The sequence below is a fragment of the Vipera ursinii genome, assembly GCF_947247035.1.
Source record: "Vipera ursinii genome assembly, chromosome: 1".
Taxonomy (NCBI): Eukaryota; Metazoa; Chordata; class Lepidosauria; order Squamata; family Viperidae; genus Vipera; species Vipera ursinii.
Window position 1 is genome coordinate 112,480,556 of NC_139512.1, and position 19,342 is coordinate 112,499,897.

Consider the following 19,342-nt stretch of genomic DNA (forward strand, 5'->3'; position numbering starts at 1 on the left):
AAGAGGCAAAGAAACATACCGGGCACTCTGAGGCTGCTTTTGTAACTCATCACTCACTTCAGAGCTGTCTTCTGCATATAAAGGAAAATAGAGGATGAGCATTCAAAGGTTTTGCCAAGCTAGGCAGAGGCAAAGTTGTTTCATCAGCATATAAGTCAATTGTCCAGGCAGAATATTCATATGTGTACAAATTTTTTTTATAGAAAATACAAGCTATTTAGTGTAAACTAAATCAATGATGGCAAACTCATGACATGCTGTCAAAAGGCGACATACCACAAAGTTTTGAGTGAAACACCAGCATTCACCAACACTCAACAGCTATTCTCAAACACATGCCCATTCTTGTGTGATTTCTGGAGACTGCACAATAATGGGGTGTGCACTCAAATGGCCTTGGGTGCCTCCATAATCAGGGAAAGGGTGAGAGGGGAAATGAGGGATACTTTGCATGGTTTCAGATAGCAGTGGTCACAGAAGAACATTCACCATTCGCCACCTCAAGAACAAAGATTTTGTGTGACCAGGAGCAGCCCTGAGTAGGTTGCAGAGGCTGGTTAACAGAAAGACAAAATCACCTGAAAGCAAGCAATGCATGGCAGATCCTGGGGAATGATTAGCCATGGAGCAATTTTGAGTGACAAGGGTGGCACTAGAACTGAAGTCAAGGCCTGGGCCTCAACTTATCTAAGCAGCAAAAATCCAGATGATCACTAGATAGCAATGTTTTAGATTTTATCCAGGATTGTTGCAACCCCACTACGATTGGCATAATTACCGTATATACTTGAGTATAAGCCGAATTTTTCAGCCCACTTTTTGGGCTGAAAAATTCCACTTCGGCTTATACTCCAGTCAACAAAAAAAACTTACCGAGGACTTGTGCGCGGCCGAGGCTTTGGTGCTTCCGGGATTGCGCGCACCTCTCCCAAGCAGCCGCCGTCCGGAGACCTGCCGAAGTTTGGGGAGGTTTGGGGAGGTGCGCGCGCACCTCCCCAAACCTCCCCAAACGTCGGCAGGTCTCCGGATCTCCGTGCCTTGCCTGCCTGCTTCTTTCCGCAGCGGAAAGAAGCAGGCAGGCAAGGCACGGAGATCCCGAGACCTGCCGACGTTTGGGGAGGTTTGGGGAGGAGATCCGGAGACCTGCTGACGTTTGGGGAGGTTTGGGCACCTCCCCAAACCTCCCCAAACGTCGGCAGGTCTCCGGATCTCCGTGCCTTGCCTGCCTAAAGAAGCAGGCAGGCAAGGCACGGAGATCCGGAGAACTGCCGACGTTTGGGGAGGTTTGGGGAGGTGCCCAAACCTCCCCAAACGTCAGCAGGTCTCCGGATCTCCGTGACCTGCCTGCCTGCTTCTTTCCGCAGCGGAAAGAAGCAGGCAGGCAAGGCACGGAGATCCCGAGACCTGCTGACGTTTGGGGAGGTTTGGGCACCTCCCCAAACCTCCCCAAACGTCGGCAGGTCTCCGGATCTCCGTGCCTTGCCTGCCTGCTTCTTTCCGCAGCGGAAAGAAGCAGCCTGAACGAAGCAGGCTGCTTCTTTCCACTGCGGAAAGAAGCAGCCTTCTTTCCGCAGCGGAAAGAAGCAGCCTGCCTGCTTCTTTCCGCTGCGGAACGAAGCAGCCTGAACGAAGCAGGCTGCTTCTTTCCGCAGCGGAAAGAAGCAGCCTTCTTTCCGCAGCGGAAAGAAGCAGCCTGCCTGCTTCTTTCCGCTGCGGAACGAAGCAGCCTGCCTGCTTCTTTCCGCTGCGGAACGAAGCAGCCTGCCTGCTTCTTTCCGCTGCGGAACGAAGCAGCCTGCCTGCTTCTTTCCGCTGCGGAACGAAGCAGCCTGCCTGCTTCTTTCCGCTGCGGAACGAAGCAGCCTGCCTGCTTCTTTCCGCTGCGGAACGAAGCAGCCTGCCTGCTTCTTTCCGCTGCGGAACGAAGCAGCCTGCCTGCTTCTTTCCGCTGCGGAACGAAGCAGCCTGAACGAAGCAGGCTGCTTCTTTCCACTGCGGAAAGAAGCAGCCTTCTTTCCGCAGCGGAAAGAAGCAGCCTGCCTGCTTCTTTCCGCTGCGGAACGAAGCAGCCTGCCTGCTTCTTTCCGCTGCGGAACGAAGCAGCCTGAACGAAGCAGGCTGCTTCTTTCCACTGCGGAAAGAAGCAGCCTGCCTGCTTCTTTCCGCTGCGGAACGAAGCAGCCTGAACGAAGCAGGCTGCTTCTTTCCGCTGCGGAAAGAAGCAGCCTTCTTTCCGCAGCGGAAAGAAGCAGCCTGCCTGCTTCTTTCCGCTGCGGAACGAAGCAGCCTGCCTGCTTCTTTCCGCTGCGGAACGAAGCAGCCTGAACGAAGCAGGCTGCTTCTTTCCACTGCGGAAAGAAGCAGCCTTCTTTCCGCAGCGGAAAGCAGCCTGCCTGCTTCTTTCCGCTGCGGAACGAAGCAGCCTGAACGAAGCAGGCTGCTTCTTTCCACTGCGGAAAGAAGCAGCCTTCTTTCCGCAGCGGAAAGAAGCAGCCTGCCTGCTTCTTTCCGCTGCGGAACGAAGCAGCCTGCCTGCTTCTTTCCGCTGCGGAACGAAGCAGCCGGCGGCGGAGGCTTGCAGAACGGCGGATCGGCTTATACTCAAGTCACCAACTTTTTCCAGTTTTTGGGGGTGAAATTGGGGGTCTCGGCTTATACTCGAGTCGGCTTATACTCAAGTCACCAACTTTTTCCAGTTTTTGGGGGTGAAATTGGGGGTCTCGGCTTATACTCGAGTCGGCTTATACTCAAGTATATACGGTAAGTCAAAAGAGTACCAACTCAGGTTTGGCCAGTCAGCTTCTTGGGAAAAAAAAAGACTGAAAAAAGATTCTTTAAGTAAAGGTTGACACTCTAATGTAAGAGATGCACATGTTTTCAACTCAGCCTCCTAACTAGCCTATTAATATTGCAGAAGCAACATTGACAACATGTTTGATCTAGTGAGAAATACTTGGGGGTAAGGAGGGGGAGTTTAAGAGAAAAAAGATTGTGTCATCCTCCAGAAACTGATCATATTCCCACCCTTATTTTCCCTGCTTCAATCTGGCTATTCTGCTATTAAATACAATCAAGAGTATATATTCAATATATATGGCTACCCAATTATCAGGTAACTCTGAGCAGCTAACAGGGGTTAAAAATTTAAAATATTTCCTTAAAATAAAAAGGAAAAAATATAATATAAAACATAACATACTAAAGCGTACTGCATTGAGGTGTAGACACACAACTCATCTAGTTATACCTGGGCTAGCTCTTGGGGGTGAATTAGGTGCTCTAGAGCAGGCATGTCAAACTGCCGGCCTACGGGCCGGATGCATCATACTAAAATTGCGCCCACCCCATTGCCGGCAATGAGGAAAAAGTCGTGATACATCGTGCAACGTCATATGACATCACGAGTTTGACATGTCTGCTGTACAGTCTAGACCAGGGGTCTTCAAACTTGGCCCTTTTATGACTTGTGAACTTCAACTCCCAGAATTCCTCAGCCAGCATGCCTGGCTGAGGAATCCTGGGAGTTGAAGTTCACAAGTTATAAAAGGGCCAAGTTTAAAGACTCCTGGTTTAGACCTTAAAGGCCAGTAGGGCAAAACACATTTCAAGGGCAAGGCTGTTTGATAGGGCAGACACAGAAAGCATGCTTCCTGGGTCCCATAAGGTAGCAATGTTTAACTGACCCCACCTGTACCACAGAAACTCTAGTTTTAAAGTACGGCGAAGATAATTATAACCAGACAGTCTTGCAAATATCCCGATGACACACCATGAAAGGCATTACAGGCAGCCACCAGTATTTTGTATTGCAATCCAAAGCATATGGTAACTAGTGCAATTGACACAGTAGCAATGTGACATGGATGTTCTGAGATGCACTGATACAGTGCATGCTGCATATGCAACTACATTGTGGAACAATTATAGCTTGAGTAGTCTTCAAGCGCCGCTTCATGTAGAACAGGGGTATCAAACTGGTGGCCCGTGGGCTGGATGCGTCACAAGCAGGCCATGCCTACCCCAGCTCCGCAAAGGCAAAAAACATCACGATATGTCACAATACGTCAAGTTTGACACCCGTGATGTAGAATACGCAGCAGTATTCCAGAAAAAGCAACTAAGGCATGAGTGACATTTTCATTTATATTGGCTTTTTATATTGTTTTGGCTTTAATTTTTTATTAGGTGCTTTACTTCAAAGAGCAAAAATGAAGGATATATATCTAATTTGACCACCAATGGAAGATGGCTGATTCTCCTCTTCCCTGAAAGAAAACCCTTATTAAAATTATTACTATAATATAACTGGATTGGTACTGAATATATATGATTAAGGTTTTGTATTTCTTAGGCATGTCCCATCTGCTTCAAAGCTGGCTATTTTTGCTACTTAGCCAATCTACTGACCTTCCCTGTCTCCTTTATGCTGTTTATCTTCAGACTGGGGAGTCTCTGGCATAGCAATCTTCTTCGAATGAAGAGATTTGTTGAGATTTTCATCAATCTATAACAAAGGTAATCATATTTTGAATTGGTTTCCAAGCAAATCACATAGAATTATTAGTTGACTGAGATATTGCTTTAATGGTTCAATTTAAATTTAAGGCTCCCAACTGAATTGAAATTTACATTTCACCCACTGAAATCAATGAGGCTTAAATGGCAGAGAATTCCTGCTTTATACGTAGAATTAAATCAAAGTCTAGTGCCTGGTTGAGAAATATCAAGCACTGAAGTGGGCCAGATATTTTTCACTGCAGGTAAGTTTGGCAGATTCAGAACTGTTATATTTGCTTTCCAGATGATCTGACAGTAGCAGGGATCATAAGACTCCCAAGATATAATTTGTATATTCTTTCAGGATCTCTTTCTGGCTGAAAGACCTTTGTGAGAATAAAGATTAATAAATAAAAATCTTCTTAGTTATAGACAGTCACAAATATAATGTTCATGTCACTTTAATACAAACTGGTTTAAAGCAATAAAAAATAGGAATCTGAAGCTCCAAACAGGAACAGTTGTTTTTATTGTACCAGTCACCTCCAGGACAGTTCAAATAAGAGATTATACAACTTTATTATTTATTCTTTATTATTAGATCAACATAACCAATTATGAATACTACAACACACACTCATAGATTCCTACTTCTGAGAACCAAAATGTTCAAGGCTTGGCCAGAAAAGCTATATGCTCTTATCTACAGTAGCTGCCAGACTCTGCTTCATAGTGTCAGTCACTTTACGTAAGGAAGTATTACATTTGGCCAAGAGTAAGCTACTTGCGAATTTTCTCATCCCCTAGTAAAAGCTCACAAAAGTTGTATGATTATATTTTGTATGAGTATAAATTTAATAAACAATTATCTGGTACCAACCAGAAAAAAGCCAAACTTCTGCCATTTAACAATGAAGCAATTGTTTCCTTTGGAAATACTAAGAAAATACATTTATAGCTGGCTACCTGAATTTTTTTTAAAAATTCCATTTATATCCCGCCCTTCTCCGAAGACTAAGGGCGGCTTACAAGCTTAGCAGTAGCCTTCATTCTATGTATATGCCTGCTCATTAGGGCTTTCACACACACCCCCAAGCGGCATTATTACAAAGTCAGCTTAATTACCCCCAACAATCTGGGTCCTCATTTTACCTACCTCGGAAGGATGGAAGGCTGAGTCAACCTTGAGCCTGGTGGAATGCGAACCTACACTAATTGCAGGCAGCTGGTGTTACTTAAGGAGGCATTAGCCCACTGCTCCACCAAGGCTCTTACTTAACATGTGCTCTATATGGGACAGTGAATAGTCCAAGTAGTATGACAGATGCGTCTTTATTATTGTTATATATATGAAATCTGATCAGTTAGAAATTATCCAGTTAAAGTTCCAAAATGCAGTTCAGTAGACAGAAGGACAGAGCAAAGCATTCAAAAGAGATCCTTTGCAACATTTGTTAATGACAGCAAATCCCTCCCATTCAAAAGACTTCTTTGGCAGAATTAACATTTGTTAATGACATCAAATCCCTCCCATTCAAAAGACTTCTTTGGCAGAATTAACATTTGTTAATGACATCAAATCCCTCCCATTCAAAAGACTTCTTTGGCAGGATACACAGAGTTAGTCAGCCTTAGAAGTAGTTATACACCCTTATCAAAGGAAACAGCTGAGTAATACAATACTCTATGAAGGGGTGCTCTGCTTACACCAACATGCTTTTATAAACATCTGCTTTAACTTACCTCCTGCGAATGAGGCATAGAATCTAACATTGCTCTACGGGAGGGGGGAAAAAAAAGAACACAAGAGATAAATATAACATTAATTGACTAGATTTGTTTTGAATAGTAAGATTTTAATAAAGACTGCGCAAAGCTCACAGATTCTAGAGAGTTCTGTTACTCTCTAGTCTGTGTGAAAACTTCCTCTATCTAGATTGTGTTTTTCAGAGGTTGGCAGTTTTTGGAATTAAGATTCCAAACCAGAAGCAGTCCAAAGTGACATAGGTCGGGTCATACATCACTGTACATCAGGCTTCACGGAGAGTAATTAAATTGCCACACAAGAATGCAGAAAAATCTACTTTGATAAGTAGATTTTATTGTAGAAAAGTTAAGAAACTCTTGTGGAAGAATTTGAAAAACTGCTGTGTGTGAAAAGCAACCTCTAATTACCACAGGCAGTATTTAAATGTCTTGTTCCTTTCTTCCAGTCACTCTACATAAGGAAAATAAAAGCGATTTGCTTCTGTGCAAGAGATAGTTTCCACCAATTCTTTATTTTGTTGTTTGATCTAGTATTTAATTTACTTTTGTTCATGCCAGAGCATTTCTTTGAGAATAAATGAATCAACACGATTAAATAAAATTAACTGCTCACCAAAGACATTCCACATTAGACTACAGTAGCTGTCTTAAGTCAAGAATTTATTACTTTCACAAACCTGTGAAATCCAGCTCACCTGGATTCAGTACTTTCTTTATCCTGAACCGTTTCCAAAATACCCTTAGCTGAAAACACAAATAACATTTTAGGCCCAACATAAGCTAGATCATTACAATCAAACATAGCAACTACAAATAAATCTTTTTTTCTATTGCACTTTTAACAGCCAAAAGATAACTGAATTAATCTGGGTTTGAAGCACATGAAACTTGTGTAACAACTTTAGATTATTCTGTCTGAGACTAGATGTTATTTTCACAAACCAGAAATTTGAGTTCTGTTTATTGAATGAACTTTAATTCCCATCATCAATGTTCTTTCATTTGTTACAATATCCTTTACTGGCTTTTTAAAGTTTCAGTTTTGTCAGTTAGTTTTGTCAATATTTTTTAAGGATCAACTTTAAAAGTGGTCCTTGACTTACAACCATTTAACAATGGTTCGAAGTTATGGCCTTGGAGAAAATTACTTGCAGTTACGACCATCGCATCAGCCTCACTATCACATGATCACAATTCAGGTACCGTATTTTCCGGCGTATAAGACGACTGGGCGTATAAGACGACCCCCCAACTTTTGAGATGATTTTCAAGATTTTTCGTCTTATACGCCGGAAAATCAGCGAGCCCGGGAAGGCACGCCCTCCCCCTCTCACTGTGGAGGAAGCAGGGCAGGCTGGCGTCTGACGGGAGCCGGCAGGGCAGTCCTGCGCATGCGCGCACTCCCTGGCTGCTCCTTAGCAGCTGGGGAGTGCGCGCATGTGCAGGACTGCCCTGCCGGCTCCCGCCCGACGCTCTTCCCTCTTGAGGCAGCATCGCTCCCCGGCTCCTAAGGAGTCCTCGGAGATGCTCCCCGGCTCCTAAGGAGTCCTCGGAGATGCTGCCTCAAGAGGGAAGAGCGTCGGGTGGGAGCCAGCAGGGCAGTCCTGCACATGCGCGCACTCCCCAGCTGCTAAGGAGCAGCCGGGGAGTGCGCGCATGCGCAGGACTGCCCTGCCAGCTCCCGCCAGACGCCAGCCTGCCCTGCTTCCTCCACAGTGAGAGGGGAGGGCGTGCTTTCCCGGGCTCGCTGATTTTCCGGTGTATAAGACGACTGGGCGTATAAGATGACCCCCCAACTTTTGAGGTGATTTTCATGGGTTAAAAAGTCGTCTTATACGCCAGAAAATACGGTACTTAGCGTCTGGCTCATATTCACACCGGTTGCAGTATTCTGCCGTCATATGAATGATCACAATTTGCAACCTTTCGTTTTGCTGCTTTCCAAAAAAAATAATGATTAAAAAATCCACCCATTTGAGAATCTGGATTCGCTTAACAACTTTATAATTCACTTTTCAACTGTTGTAAAAATTGTCCTAAAATCGGGTCGGACCTGATTTATGACAATGACTTATGATAGAAATTCCAGTCCCAATTGTGATCGTAAGTTGAGGACTATGTGTATATTAAAAGAATAGTGGTTTATAAGAATGAACTTTCTCCCATTAAGATGCCTCTCCATTGAGAATACCTGCTACAGCTATATTACTCTAACTCATCTGTGCTTTTATTTACTTGTCCTATATATGCTGTGTGCACAATTATTAGGCAACTGAGTATTTTGACCATATCATCATTTTCATGCATATTGTTCACCTCCAAGCTGTATAAGCTTGAAGGCTTAGTGCAGGGGTTCCCAACCCCCGGTCCGTGGAACAGCCCTGGTTCACAGCTTGTCAGAAACAGGGCCGTGCAAACAAGTGAAGCCGCATCCATGGGATACATACAATACACCAAACCATGCCTCCTCCGGTCCGTGGAAAAACCTCTCCACAATCCGATGCCCAAAAGGTTGTGGACCGTTGGCTTAGTGGATATAAGCCTATCTTGTCATGTGTATTTGTGTAATGAAGGAGGGTGTGGCCTAAGGAGATCAACACCCTAGATCAGACATGTCAAGCTCGCGATGTCACGTGACGTCGGGCAACGTATCGGGACGGTTTTGCCATTTCCAGCAATGGGGTGGGCACGGCTTCCGGATGATGCATCTGGCCCACGGGCCGGCAGTTTGATACCCCTGCCCTAGATGAAGGTGTGCATAATTATTAGGCAGCTTATTTTCATCAGGCAAAATGGGCCAAAAAAGAGATTCAACCGACTTTGAAAAGTAAAAAATTGTAAAGTTTTTCAGAGGGATGCAGTGCTCTTGAAATTGCTAACTCCTACCTGGAGTGCTCAGAGACATGGCCAAGGTAAGGAAGGCTGGTAGTAGGTTTGGGAGTTGATTTTGAGTCCCTCTTCAACCTGAAAAGGTCCAACTAGCTCTTCTTTAATAATAGCAGCTCACACCAATACTCTGCTTCCACCTTGCTGGCATCTGAGTCGAAGTGGAGCTCTGTGCCCATTACTGATCCAGCCACAGACCCATCCACCTGGTCCGTCAAGAGTCAATCTCATCTCATCCATAAAACCGTTGAAAAATTTCTTCAGCTATTTCTTGGCCTAGTCTTGCCATTTCAACTTATGTGTCTTGTTCAGTAGTGGTCAGGTTTCAGACTTCCTTACCTTGGCCATGTCTCTGAGCACTGAGCACCTTGTACTTCTGAGCACTCCAGGTAGGTTGCAGTTCTGGAATATGACAGCACTGGAGGATAATGAGTTCCTGGTAGCTTCATGTTTGATTCTTCTCAAATCTTTATGCATCTTTTTTTCTCAACATGTTTCTTGCAACCCTGTTGACTATTGCAGGACTTTTCAACCTTTTCATCCATTGTACCACTTTTAGGACAAGGCAATGTCCAAGTACCACCAGTCGCCCAGCAAGGTGTCAAAAACATGACCCCCCCCAAAAAGGGGAAAAAATGATAAATTACAGGTAGTCCTCGACTTACAACAATTCACTTAGTGACTGTTCAAAGTTACGACAGCACTGAAAAAAGTGACTTATGACCATTTTTCACACTTATGACCATTGCAGCATCCCCAGCATCATGTGATTTACATTTGGATGTTTCGCAATCGATTCATATTTATGATGGTCACATTGTTCCAGGGTCATGTGATCACCTTTTGCAATCTTCTGACAAGCAGTTAGTGGGGAAACCATATTCACTTAACAATCATGTTACTAATTTAATTTCTCTCCGTCTCTCTCTCCCTTTCTCTCCTTCTCCCTTCCTCTCCCTCTATTTTTCTCTTTCCCTCTATTTCTCCCTTTCTCTCTCCCCATTTCCCTCCCTTTCTTTCTCCTTGTCTCTCTCCTCTCTATTTCTCCCTCTATTTCCCTCCTTCTTTCTCCTTCTCTCTCTTCCTTTCTCTCCCTATTTTTTCCTTCTCTCTCCCTCTCTCTCTCTCTCCCTCTCTTTATTTCTCTCTCTCTCTCCCTCTTTTTCTCCCTCCCTATTTCTTTCTCCTTCTCTCCCTTTTTCTATTTCTCTCCCTCCCTCTCCCATTGTCCCTTCCTTCTTTCCTTCCTTCCTTCCCTCCCTCTTTGTCCTTTCCTCCTTCCCTCCCTCCAAATCCATTTTTACCAAGAAACCTGACGCCCACTTAACTCTTTATGAAGCACCGGAGGAAAGTTGGGGAAGATCTATCAATGATACTTTGAGGTTGCTAGCTCATTTAAAAAGCTTTATTCCAGCAACAGAAAAACCTTGTATTCACTCAGTCAATCCACGCATGCCATCAATGCTGCTGTGGACGGCGGGGCAGGAAGGCGCCCTTCACACGGGAGGGATGGAAGACGCACCAAAGTGCCCTTCGCCCGGCACGCCTTCTGCAAACGCAGCCGGAGTCCTGGGTGGGGGGAGATCCAGCACTCAGGGAAGCGCACGCTAGCAACTCACAACCAGCTGCTCTTGGGGGATGGAGGCACAAAGCTGGCCAGACAGAGCTTGGAGCGGTTGACTGTCCCGGACTACAGCTGCGCTTCCACCTTTCCCAGGGCGGCCCCCACAGCAGAGCACAGCACAGGGCACCAGCATGCCCCACTGCCACAGAAACGGCCTGCCGGAGAAGCCCCAACTCCTCCCCTGACAGGCCCTCGTCCCGGAGCCTCCCGCTGCTGGAAATCTGTGGCGGCAGTATAGCAGGGCTTGCGAAAAGCGGGGCAGGTGGCTGCTCCCGGCAAATAGGGCAAGGCTGCTCCTGCTTGAAAACCAGGGTTTGGCGGCCGGCGACACGCTTGCACAGGGCTCTCCCAGGGCTGGTGGGCCGAATGGGGACCGGCCTCTCCATCTCCACGCTAGAGCAGCACCTGCAGAGGCAGCCATGTGACCCAGCTTTCTCTTACAAAAGAAAGCTTAAACGGAGCGAGGGAGATTGCGCAGGGCTCTCCCAGGGCTGGTGGGCCGAATGGGGACTGGCCTCTCCATCTCTGCGCTAGAGCAGCACCTGCGGAGGCAGCCATGTGGCCCAGCTTTCTCTTACAAGAGAAAGCTTAAACGGAGCGAGGGAGATTGCAGCAGCGTGAGATCGGCCGATTCATGTTCCTGGCAATCTCCCTCGCTCCATTTCAGCTTGCTTTCTCTTGCAGCAAGGCAAGCTGAAACCGAGCGAGGGAGACTGCAGCAGCGCGAGATCGGCGTTTCTCAGCATGCGCCGATTCATGCTCCTGGCAATCTCCCTCGCTTTCCACTTGCAGAAGTCGGGGCTGGCCATAAGGATCAGCTGGCGATTCCGTACAGCTGGCCCTGACCTCTGCCAATGGGCTTCAGTCGGCGGAGGTCAGAGCCAGCTGTACGGAGTTGCCAACAGTGGGGGGGGGAGGGAGTCGGGCACTTTTTTCCCTCCACACTTGCGTTCTGATGGCTTTGCCTGCCCTGGCGTGCATCAGGAAAACAAACGTGGGCCTCGATTCCCACCTGCTGCAGCAGGATGAATCCTTGGGGAGGGCATGCACAGTCTGGCCGCTTTGCTTTCCCCCTTGCATTGCACATCGGGAAGAGGAGAGGGGGAAATCTCTCGAGCCCCGGGAGGGAGGCAATGTGAGGGCTGTGAGGGGTTTCGCAAGCTTGTGGGGAGGGGGGGGAGGAAAAGAAGATGGACGTGAGAGGATGCAAACACCTACCTGCCAAGGGAGTGGATGGCTCTGCCCCCTTCAGGCTCGCGCTTGTTTCTGGGGGAAGGACAACATGGTTGCTGCACAATGAGTCCCAGGGGAGGGTGGGGCCTCACTCTGAGCCTGCACTCTTTGCACGGCCTGGTAGGTTCCTGCAGCAGCATGTTTTTTGGCAGCAAGTAAGCTAGGAAGGAGCAGGGGGGAGGAGGAAGGCGACGCCCTGTACCACCAGTGGTACGCGTACCACCAGTTGAAAAGCCCTGGACTATTGCAACTAAACATTTGATGGTTCTGTTTTCACTCCCCAATATCTTAGCAATTTCAACAGTGCTGCATCCCTCTGAAAGACTTTTTACAATGTTTGACTTTCCAGAGTCAATTAAATCTCTTTTTGGGCCCATTTTTGCCTGACAAAAACAGCTGCCTAATAATTATGCACAACTTGATATAGGGTGTTGATATCCTTAGGCCACACCCTCCCTCATTACACAAATACACATCACCTGATACGCTTACATCCATTAAGCATTCCAGTTTGTACAGCTTGGAAGTGGAAACTATGCATGAAAATGATGGTATGGTCAAAATACTCACTTGCCTAATAATTGTGCCCACAGTGTATATATAGATATCCATCTCACAAACATGTGACTCTGGTAGCATACAAAAAGATAAAATAATAAATACTTAAAACCATTATCATCATTATTAAAAACATTTTTAAAAAGTTTAAAACAAGAAATTTTCAGATTGCTCACTTACTAGGCACTCATGAAGGTCAGTAAGGCAGAGAGGTATCAGAATGAGGGACTCCTCTTTGTAGTAGCCCCAATCTGATTAAATCAGTTCCACTTAGGGACACTTTAAGGGAGTTTTGAAAACACCTTAGACTTTAAATAAACCACACTGCATTAAACACTTTCACTCTTGAAGTATAACTATATCTAATTTGGGGTTGGCGGGGCGGGGAGGAAATGTGCCTTCAACTTAGCCTCGACTCCAGGTTAACTGCTTGGACTAGTTCCTGCAGTTTTTTTATTTATTTATTTTTGGGACTTATATGCCGCCCTATCTCCCAAAGGACTCAGGGCGGCTAACAACAGTTTCCTTGGCAAGATTTCAGAAGCGCCTTGCCATTGCCGGCTTCCTAGGGCTGAGAGTGTGACTGACCCCAGGCACCTAGCTAAGGTGGGACTAGAACTCACAGTCTCCTAGCTTCTAGCCTAATACCTTAACCACTACCCAAACTGATTTGTATCTAATTTGAAACTGCATATGATTATTTTTTTTTAAAAAAAAAATTGAACTTCTTTAGAAGTACAGTGTTTTCATAGCATGGTATGGAAATTTATTTTGAATTATGTCCACTGAAAGCACCACGCTTGGAATGATGGCGAAGAAAGTTATAAAACTGAAAAGAAAGAGAGAAAAAAAAAGAACACTTACTTTTTACATGCCTATGCACAGATGACTGCCGGATAGATTCTTCTTTGGATGCAGTCCTGCTACTGCGCTTCAACACAGTTTGTTCCCTTTTCACGCTTAGCGAGTATCTCTGGGCCAGTGAGGCCCTAGAGCTTGTGGAGGCCCTGCCCATCAGGCTTCGGCGCACAGAGCGACGGCTTCTTCTAGGGACACTAGGTGTTTGTGGAGCTTCATTTAAGTTCAAAATGGTTTTGGGTTCAGATAGCGGCTTATCTTCTTGTTGCTGTGGACATAAATTTCCAGCCCTGGGTTTCTCATCTTCAATAGTTTTGGAGAGAGAGACATTTGCTATCTTCAACTTACATGCTGCCTGTCCGGCCTCTTTTTTTATTTTTTCCTCAGGAGTGTCTTGGATTGTGATCACTGATGTTTCAGACCAGGGTTTTGATCTCTTAACAAGTGAAGAAGACAAAGTATGGCTTAAGGCAACCTTTGCTGTTTCGGGTGGCGTTTTTTCTATCTGCAATTCTGCATTGCGCCTCTCATTGCCACTAATTCCTACCAGTGGTATCCTCCCTTTGGCTAAATCAATGACTGGATTCTTAACAGCAGAAACTGAGAGAGACATGGAAGACTTGGCAGCCTGTGATCTAGTTACACGCACACAAGGAGAGGTGTTCTCTAGTCCAGCTTTCTGAATTTCTAATTCTTTTTTGCGCTGAGCATTTTGGGAAATCCTCTTTGAAGCCCTCATCCGGGCACTGATTCTTTTAGATGATCTGGTAAAAGAAACATATTGTCAAGTGCACAATGCCAAAATCAGCACTTATTATGAGTTATTTAATAGGCAGACTCTACCTAATCAATGGTATAATAAATAAAGTAATGGCAAATCATCTGGCAATGAAGGGTACACTAAAAGGTTTAAGAATCTTTCTGAACAAGGGAGCAGGATCCAAAAACGTTGTCTTCCATAATGTAAAGACTACTACCAAGAATCCCTATTTTCTACTCCAGATTTCACGTGAGGGTAAAATCCTTGCAAAATCTTCAATGTTCGGACTTGTCAGATAGACTCATATTTCATAAGGCACTCCTGGTATATCTGAATACCATGCCATATAGGGCTCTCTAAGTGACAACCAGCATTTTGAATGGAGTACTGAAGCCTGGTAATCAGTGTAACAACTTCGAGATGGGCATTAATTTTGAAATGTCTTTGATTAGTAATCTAGCACCAGCACTGTGTGACATCTGCAGTTTCTGAATTGTCTTCAGAAGCATTCCCAATATTTTGAAGAAATTTTAAATTATTTGTCAGCTGATCACTCCTTCCAAAATTCACCCAGTCTTATCTAATGTTATGTAATATCAAACTATCATAGACTCCTAAGTCCTTAACAATAAAGCCAACACATACAATCAAGTAACTAGAACTGCAAACACCCAGATGACTACCAGGCTAAGTATTTTCTGTATGTCTTTGTTTCCATCTAAGTGGTGATCCATATTTTTGCAGCCCATATCTGGTAGCACTAAAAATCCAAATATGTTAGAAAAAAATATGTAGAGTCTTGGTACTATGGCCATCTTTCTGTTGTCAGCAGGACAAGTCTCTTGAAATAGCACACAACTGAACCAAATTTGGGAGGGGGGGAGAGAGAGAGGGGGGGGGGAGCCAGGGAAAAAAAATAAAAAATTGGCTGGATGGATCACAATTGGAGCATCATTTTGAAATGGCCCTTTGTCCAATGCACACTACTTTTAAAATCTGTTGCCTGAAGCAGGGGTCCCCAACCTGTGGCCCGTGGCCTAATCTGTGGCTTGTTGGCCACGAGAATGGTTGGTACGTGCATGCACATGTGCATGCACCCCCCCACACTTGTGCTAGCATCATCATGCGGGTGCTAGCAGCTGTTTGCGCATGTGTGCGGGCACTTGTGCCGTTTGCACATGCACGTGGGCATAGTGGCCTGTTTGATCACTGGCTTCAGCGCCGCCACCAGCGCCACCATGGGTGCATGTGGGCTGCTGGTGCATGTGCGCAGGTGCTAGTGCCACTGCTGTGCAAACGCCCATTTTGCTCATGCGCACATACAATTTCCCTGTTCCTCCCTTTCCCTCAGGGCCACCAATCCAGAAAGGCTGGGGAGGTATGGCCTAAATGATAATGAAAACACTTATTGGGGATGGGGAGGGTTAAGTTTGATTTTTGTAAGTGCAGCAGGAAATGAAATATTTTAAAAGCCCCTCTGTGAATGTTGAATTCCCTAGAATCAGTTTAGGTTTCCTCCAAATGATTGCATCTAAAAATATCCAATAATATACAGCAAATCTTGCTCATTAGTGACATTGTATTTCATATGCTTTCATAAAAAAAATTCAATGCATCATTAAATTACCTTATTTTGCATGTATTAATCCATTGACATTGAAGAAACAATTCCATATAATTAAAACAGAACAGTAAGGACACACAAGTTGTGCTATTTATTTATTAGACTTGTATGCCGGTTATCTTACCTAAGTAGTTATGCCATCTTCTCAGTTTTTTTCCTTTTCTACACTGTAGAGAGACTGCACATATTTTTGTACTAATGTGGGAGTGCATAGAGTTTCAAGCTCCTTACAATTAAAAGAAAATACAGACATGCAAGAACACAAACTGATGCATCTCAAGCAGACTCAAGATTCCAAAGATCTAAACTAGCCTACAGAAGTTTGCTAAATCTGTCTTCAGAGCTTGTGGCAAGTTGTTTCATATCCCACGCATTACATCTATATTAAAAAAAACATTAAAACATCAGGGTGAGACATTTCCTCAAGTAGCCTGGATCCAAATATCAATTGGAATTGTACCTATAACCCAAATATTTGCATACATTCAAACATGAAACAGAAATCCTACCTTCTTATGGCAAACTGATCATTCTTAATAGAAGAGAGACGTTTCTTTCTACGATTTCTCTGAGATGGGGTTTTTGGCATCAGCTGTGGTTCTCCATCAAAGCTACAGCTTTGATACAAAAGAAATAACAATTTAACATACTTGACAGGTGCCTTTATTAAAAATTCTGTCAATTTTTCCTAGGATATTTAATTGTTCAGATTCACAGTTTTGTTCAACATGGGAGGACTAGTCATTTTCTTTAAAAAAATAAATTAAAACCCAATTCATACTATAATGGTTAAAAAATCGGATCCATTTGGAAATCCATTTCCATAAAGGCTGCTGTTTGATGGTGGTTTGGAGTATTAGCATCTCTTTTGAACATTAGAAAAAGCAAGGACCAAATACAATAACTAGGAGCTAGGACAGGGGTCGGCAACCGGAAAAAGGAAAAGAGCCACTCAGAACCGGTTCCATCACACAAACAAAAAAGTGGGAGCCGCAAAAAGTGCGCGCGCGTGCGTCCACTCACGCGCATGTGCAAAAAACATTTTGCGCATGCGCAAAATGGGAGGCACCTGCGCGGCGACGGGTCTCCCCTTTGGAGAGGTGCGCGCCGTCCCGTTCGGAGACCTGCCACGTTCGTCAAACATGGACGAATGCGGCAGCTGTGCAAACGGGATGGCGGCGGTTTGGAGAGTGCGCGCACACCTCTCCCAAGCTGTCACCGTCCGGACACCTGCCGCGTTCATCAAACATTGACGAACGCGGCAGCTGTGCAAACGGGATGGCGGCGGTTTGGAGAGTGCGCGCGCACCTCTCCCAAGCCGCCACCATCTGCGCGCACTCTCCAAACTGCCGCCATCCTGTTTGCACAGCTGCCGTGTTCGTCAATGTTTGACGAACGCGGCAGGTCTCCGGACAGGACGATGGCAGCTTGGAGAGGTGCGCGCGCACTCTCCAAACCGCCGCCATCCCGTTTGCACAGCTGCCGTGTTCGTCAATGTTTGACGAACGCGGCAGGTCTCCGGACGGGATAGCGGCGGTTTGGAGAGGTGCGCGTGCACCTCCGCCCTTCGGAATGGTGCGCGCGCACCTCTGCCCGTTCGAAGAGGTGCACGCGCACCGGGCGGCTGGGAGCCACAGGAGACGGCTCAAAGAACCGCATGCGGCTCCGGAGCCGCGGGTTGCCGACCCGTGAGCTAGGACAAAAGGCCAGGGTCAAATCTACTTACTTTTATATATATTTAAGTTGAATATAGATAAAATCATTTCCTGTATTTAATCTTTTTCACCTATTGTTTATAAAGATTTACATTAAGAATTTAAGACTGAAGAGTTTCCAGAAGCTATTATTGTTTGGATGTATAGGTAAAAAAAATCCCAAAATTTTTAGTACCATTTCTAGCAATTTGTTAGTTCTTACTTCTTAAACATCTTGATAGCCTCTTCAAGAATCTCATCCATCCATACAAAATCTCTATTACAAACATTTTGGGTAAATGCTGTGAGCTTTTTATTTATCTCTTCTTCCAATGTCACAGAGTTCAGCATATTGAACATGGTTTAGCCTGCAAAGCACAAAGAATAACATCTGTTGGATAAAGTCACAGAAAAGTAAGATCACCATTTTAACATGCTGTAAACTGCATTTTTCAATGTAAAGCTGCAAAAAGTAACCTTTTCTCAAACTCCATATAAACTTATAATTCTTATCACCATGTTATTGTTTAGTAGCATTGAATGGCTTGTGTTATTTTGGTTAATTACGTAATATTCTTTGTTTCCCTTGTGTTCACTATCCAGAATCCAGTCTTAGTTAAGCAGCCATATAAATGCTTAAATAAATTCTAATAATTCTAAAATACTTAATCATCTTTGATATTTTTCCCCATAAACATCCAAGCCGTAATAACCTTAAAATCAAAATCTTTCTACAAATATATTTATCAATTTTAAATGTATAGTGGTTCCTTGGTACACACTGTTAATTCATTTCAGGAGTACTAAAAAAACAATGCATACCAAACATTTTCCCCATAAAGAATAATGTAGTGAGTCACAAGGCAGCAGAGAGCAACAAGTTCTAGCTTGACAACAAGTTCTAGCTTGTGCATTGAGTACCAAACAAAAAATGAATATCAGAACAAAATTTGTATGTCAATATGTACTGAGTACCAAATTTGATGAGTTTCAAAGCAATTGAGTACTAAGGTACTGCTGTAATTTTATATTAATATTTAAGATTATTTACTATAAAATATATAATTTACTCTGGTTTTCAAATGCTGTGAAGTTTCAATTTAAAATGTTAAAACAGGTTGAGTGCCTCCCCAATAAATAAAACTATTATTTTCATTGATGTTATGGTTGGCCAAAAAAAAACAAATATTCCATTTCCCAGAATAAATTTTGACAGTGCTCCCTCTTGCTGCACATGGAAGGTCTTTTTTCCACAAGTGTCCCCACCACCTTTCTAAGTTGACTGTAACCCCCAAGGATACAACTCAACCTGCAGCTGGAAAATCTGCTGTAACTCATTATTTAATCTTGCTGCAAAACTTGGTTTACAAGACATTAACCATTTACTTATACAGTGTGGCATTTGCTGTATATTACAAATCACTTCCAGAGCACAACACTACAAACAACTCAAACAGGAACAGATTATCAACCAGAAGCCTGTCCATAGCCTTCAAAAACAGTACAAATTAACTTTTGCAATACAATATTTAAAACACAGATTTGGGGTTTCAGCAAGTACTAGTTGATCAAGTGGCCTGAATAAAGCAAAATATGACTTACTTAGCTGAGCTGATAACTGGTATGGAACCCCAATTATCAGGAGCTGAAATTTTAAAAATAATACTGTGGTGTTTGCAAGATGTCCATCTTGACAAAACAATCTTGCCAAAAACTGAACCCATCAAAACATCCTTCAGGGCTAATGTCCGCATCAAAAGCAGGCACCATATTCTTTTCCACGTTACAGATCATTTGGAACGAAGAAATTTAGGGTGGAATAACAACGGTACCGAGACAGT

The 19,342-nt window shown here is 44.3% G+C and overlaps 1 protein-coding gene across 1 annotated transcript in view; it reads right to left on the reverse strand.

Annotated features, from left to right (window-relative positions):
• Nucleotides 1–17,861, reverse strand: part of INCENP (inner centromere protein) — a gene marked incomplete at its 5' end in the record, with an annotated part of 31,777 nt that extends 13,916 nt beyond the window's left edge. Inside the window, 7 exons of the mRNA XM_083349700.1 lie at nt 20–71; nt 4,408–4,504; nt 6,241–6,274; nt 6,960–7,008; nt 13,430–14,187; nt 16,317–16,424; nt 17,725–17,861. Of these exons, the coding sequence (XP_083205826.1) occupies nt 20–71; nt 4,408–4,504; nt 6,241–6,274; nt 6,960–7,008; nt 13,430–14,187; nt 16,317–16,424; nt 17,725–17,861 (1,235 nt within the window). The remainder of the gene's footprint in view (nt 1–19; nt 72–4,407; nt 4,505–6,240; nt 6,275–6,959; nt 7,009–13,429; nt 14,188–16,316; nt 16,425–17,724) is intronic.
• Nucleotides 17,862–19,342: the final 1,481 nt, after the last annotated feature.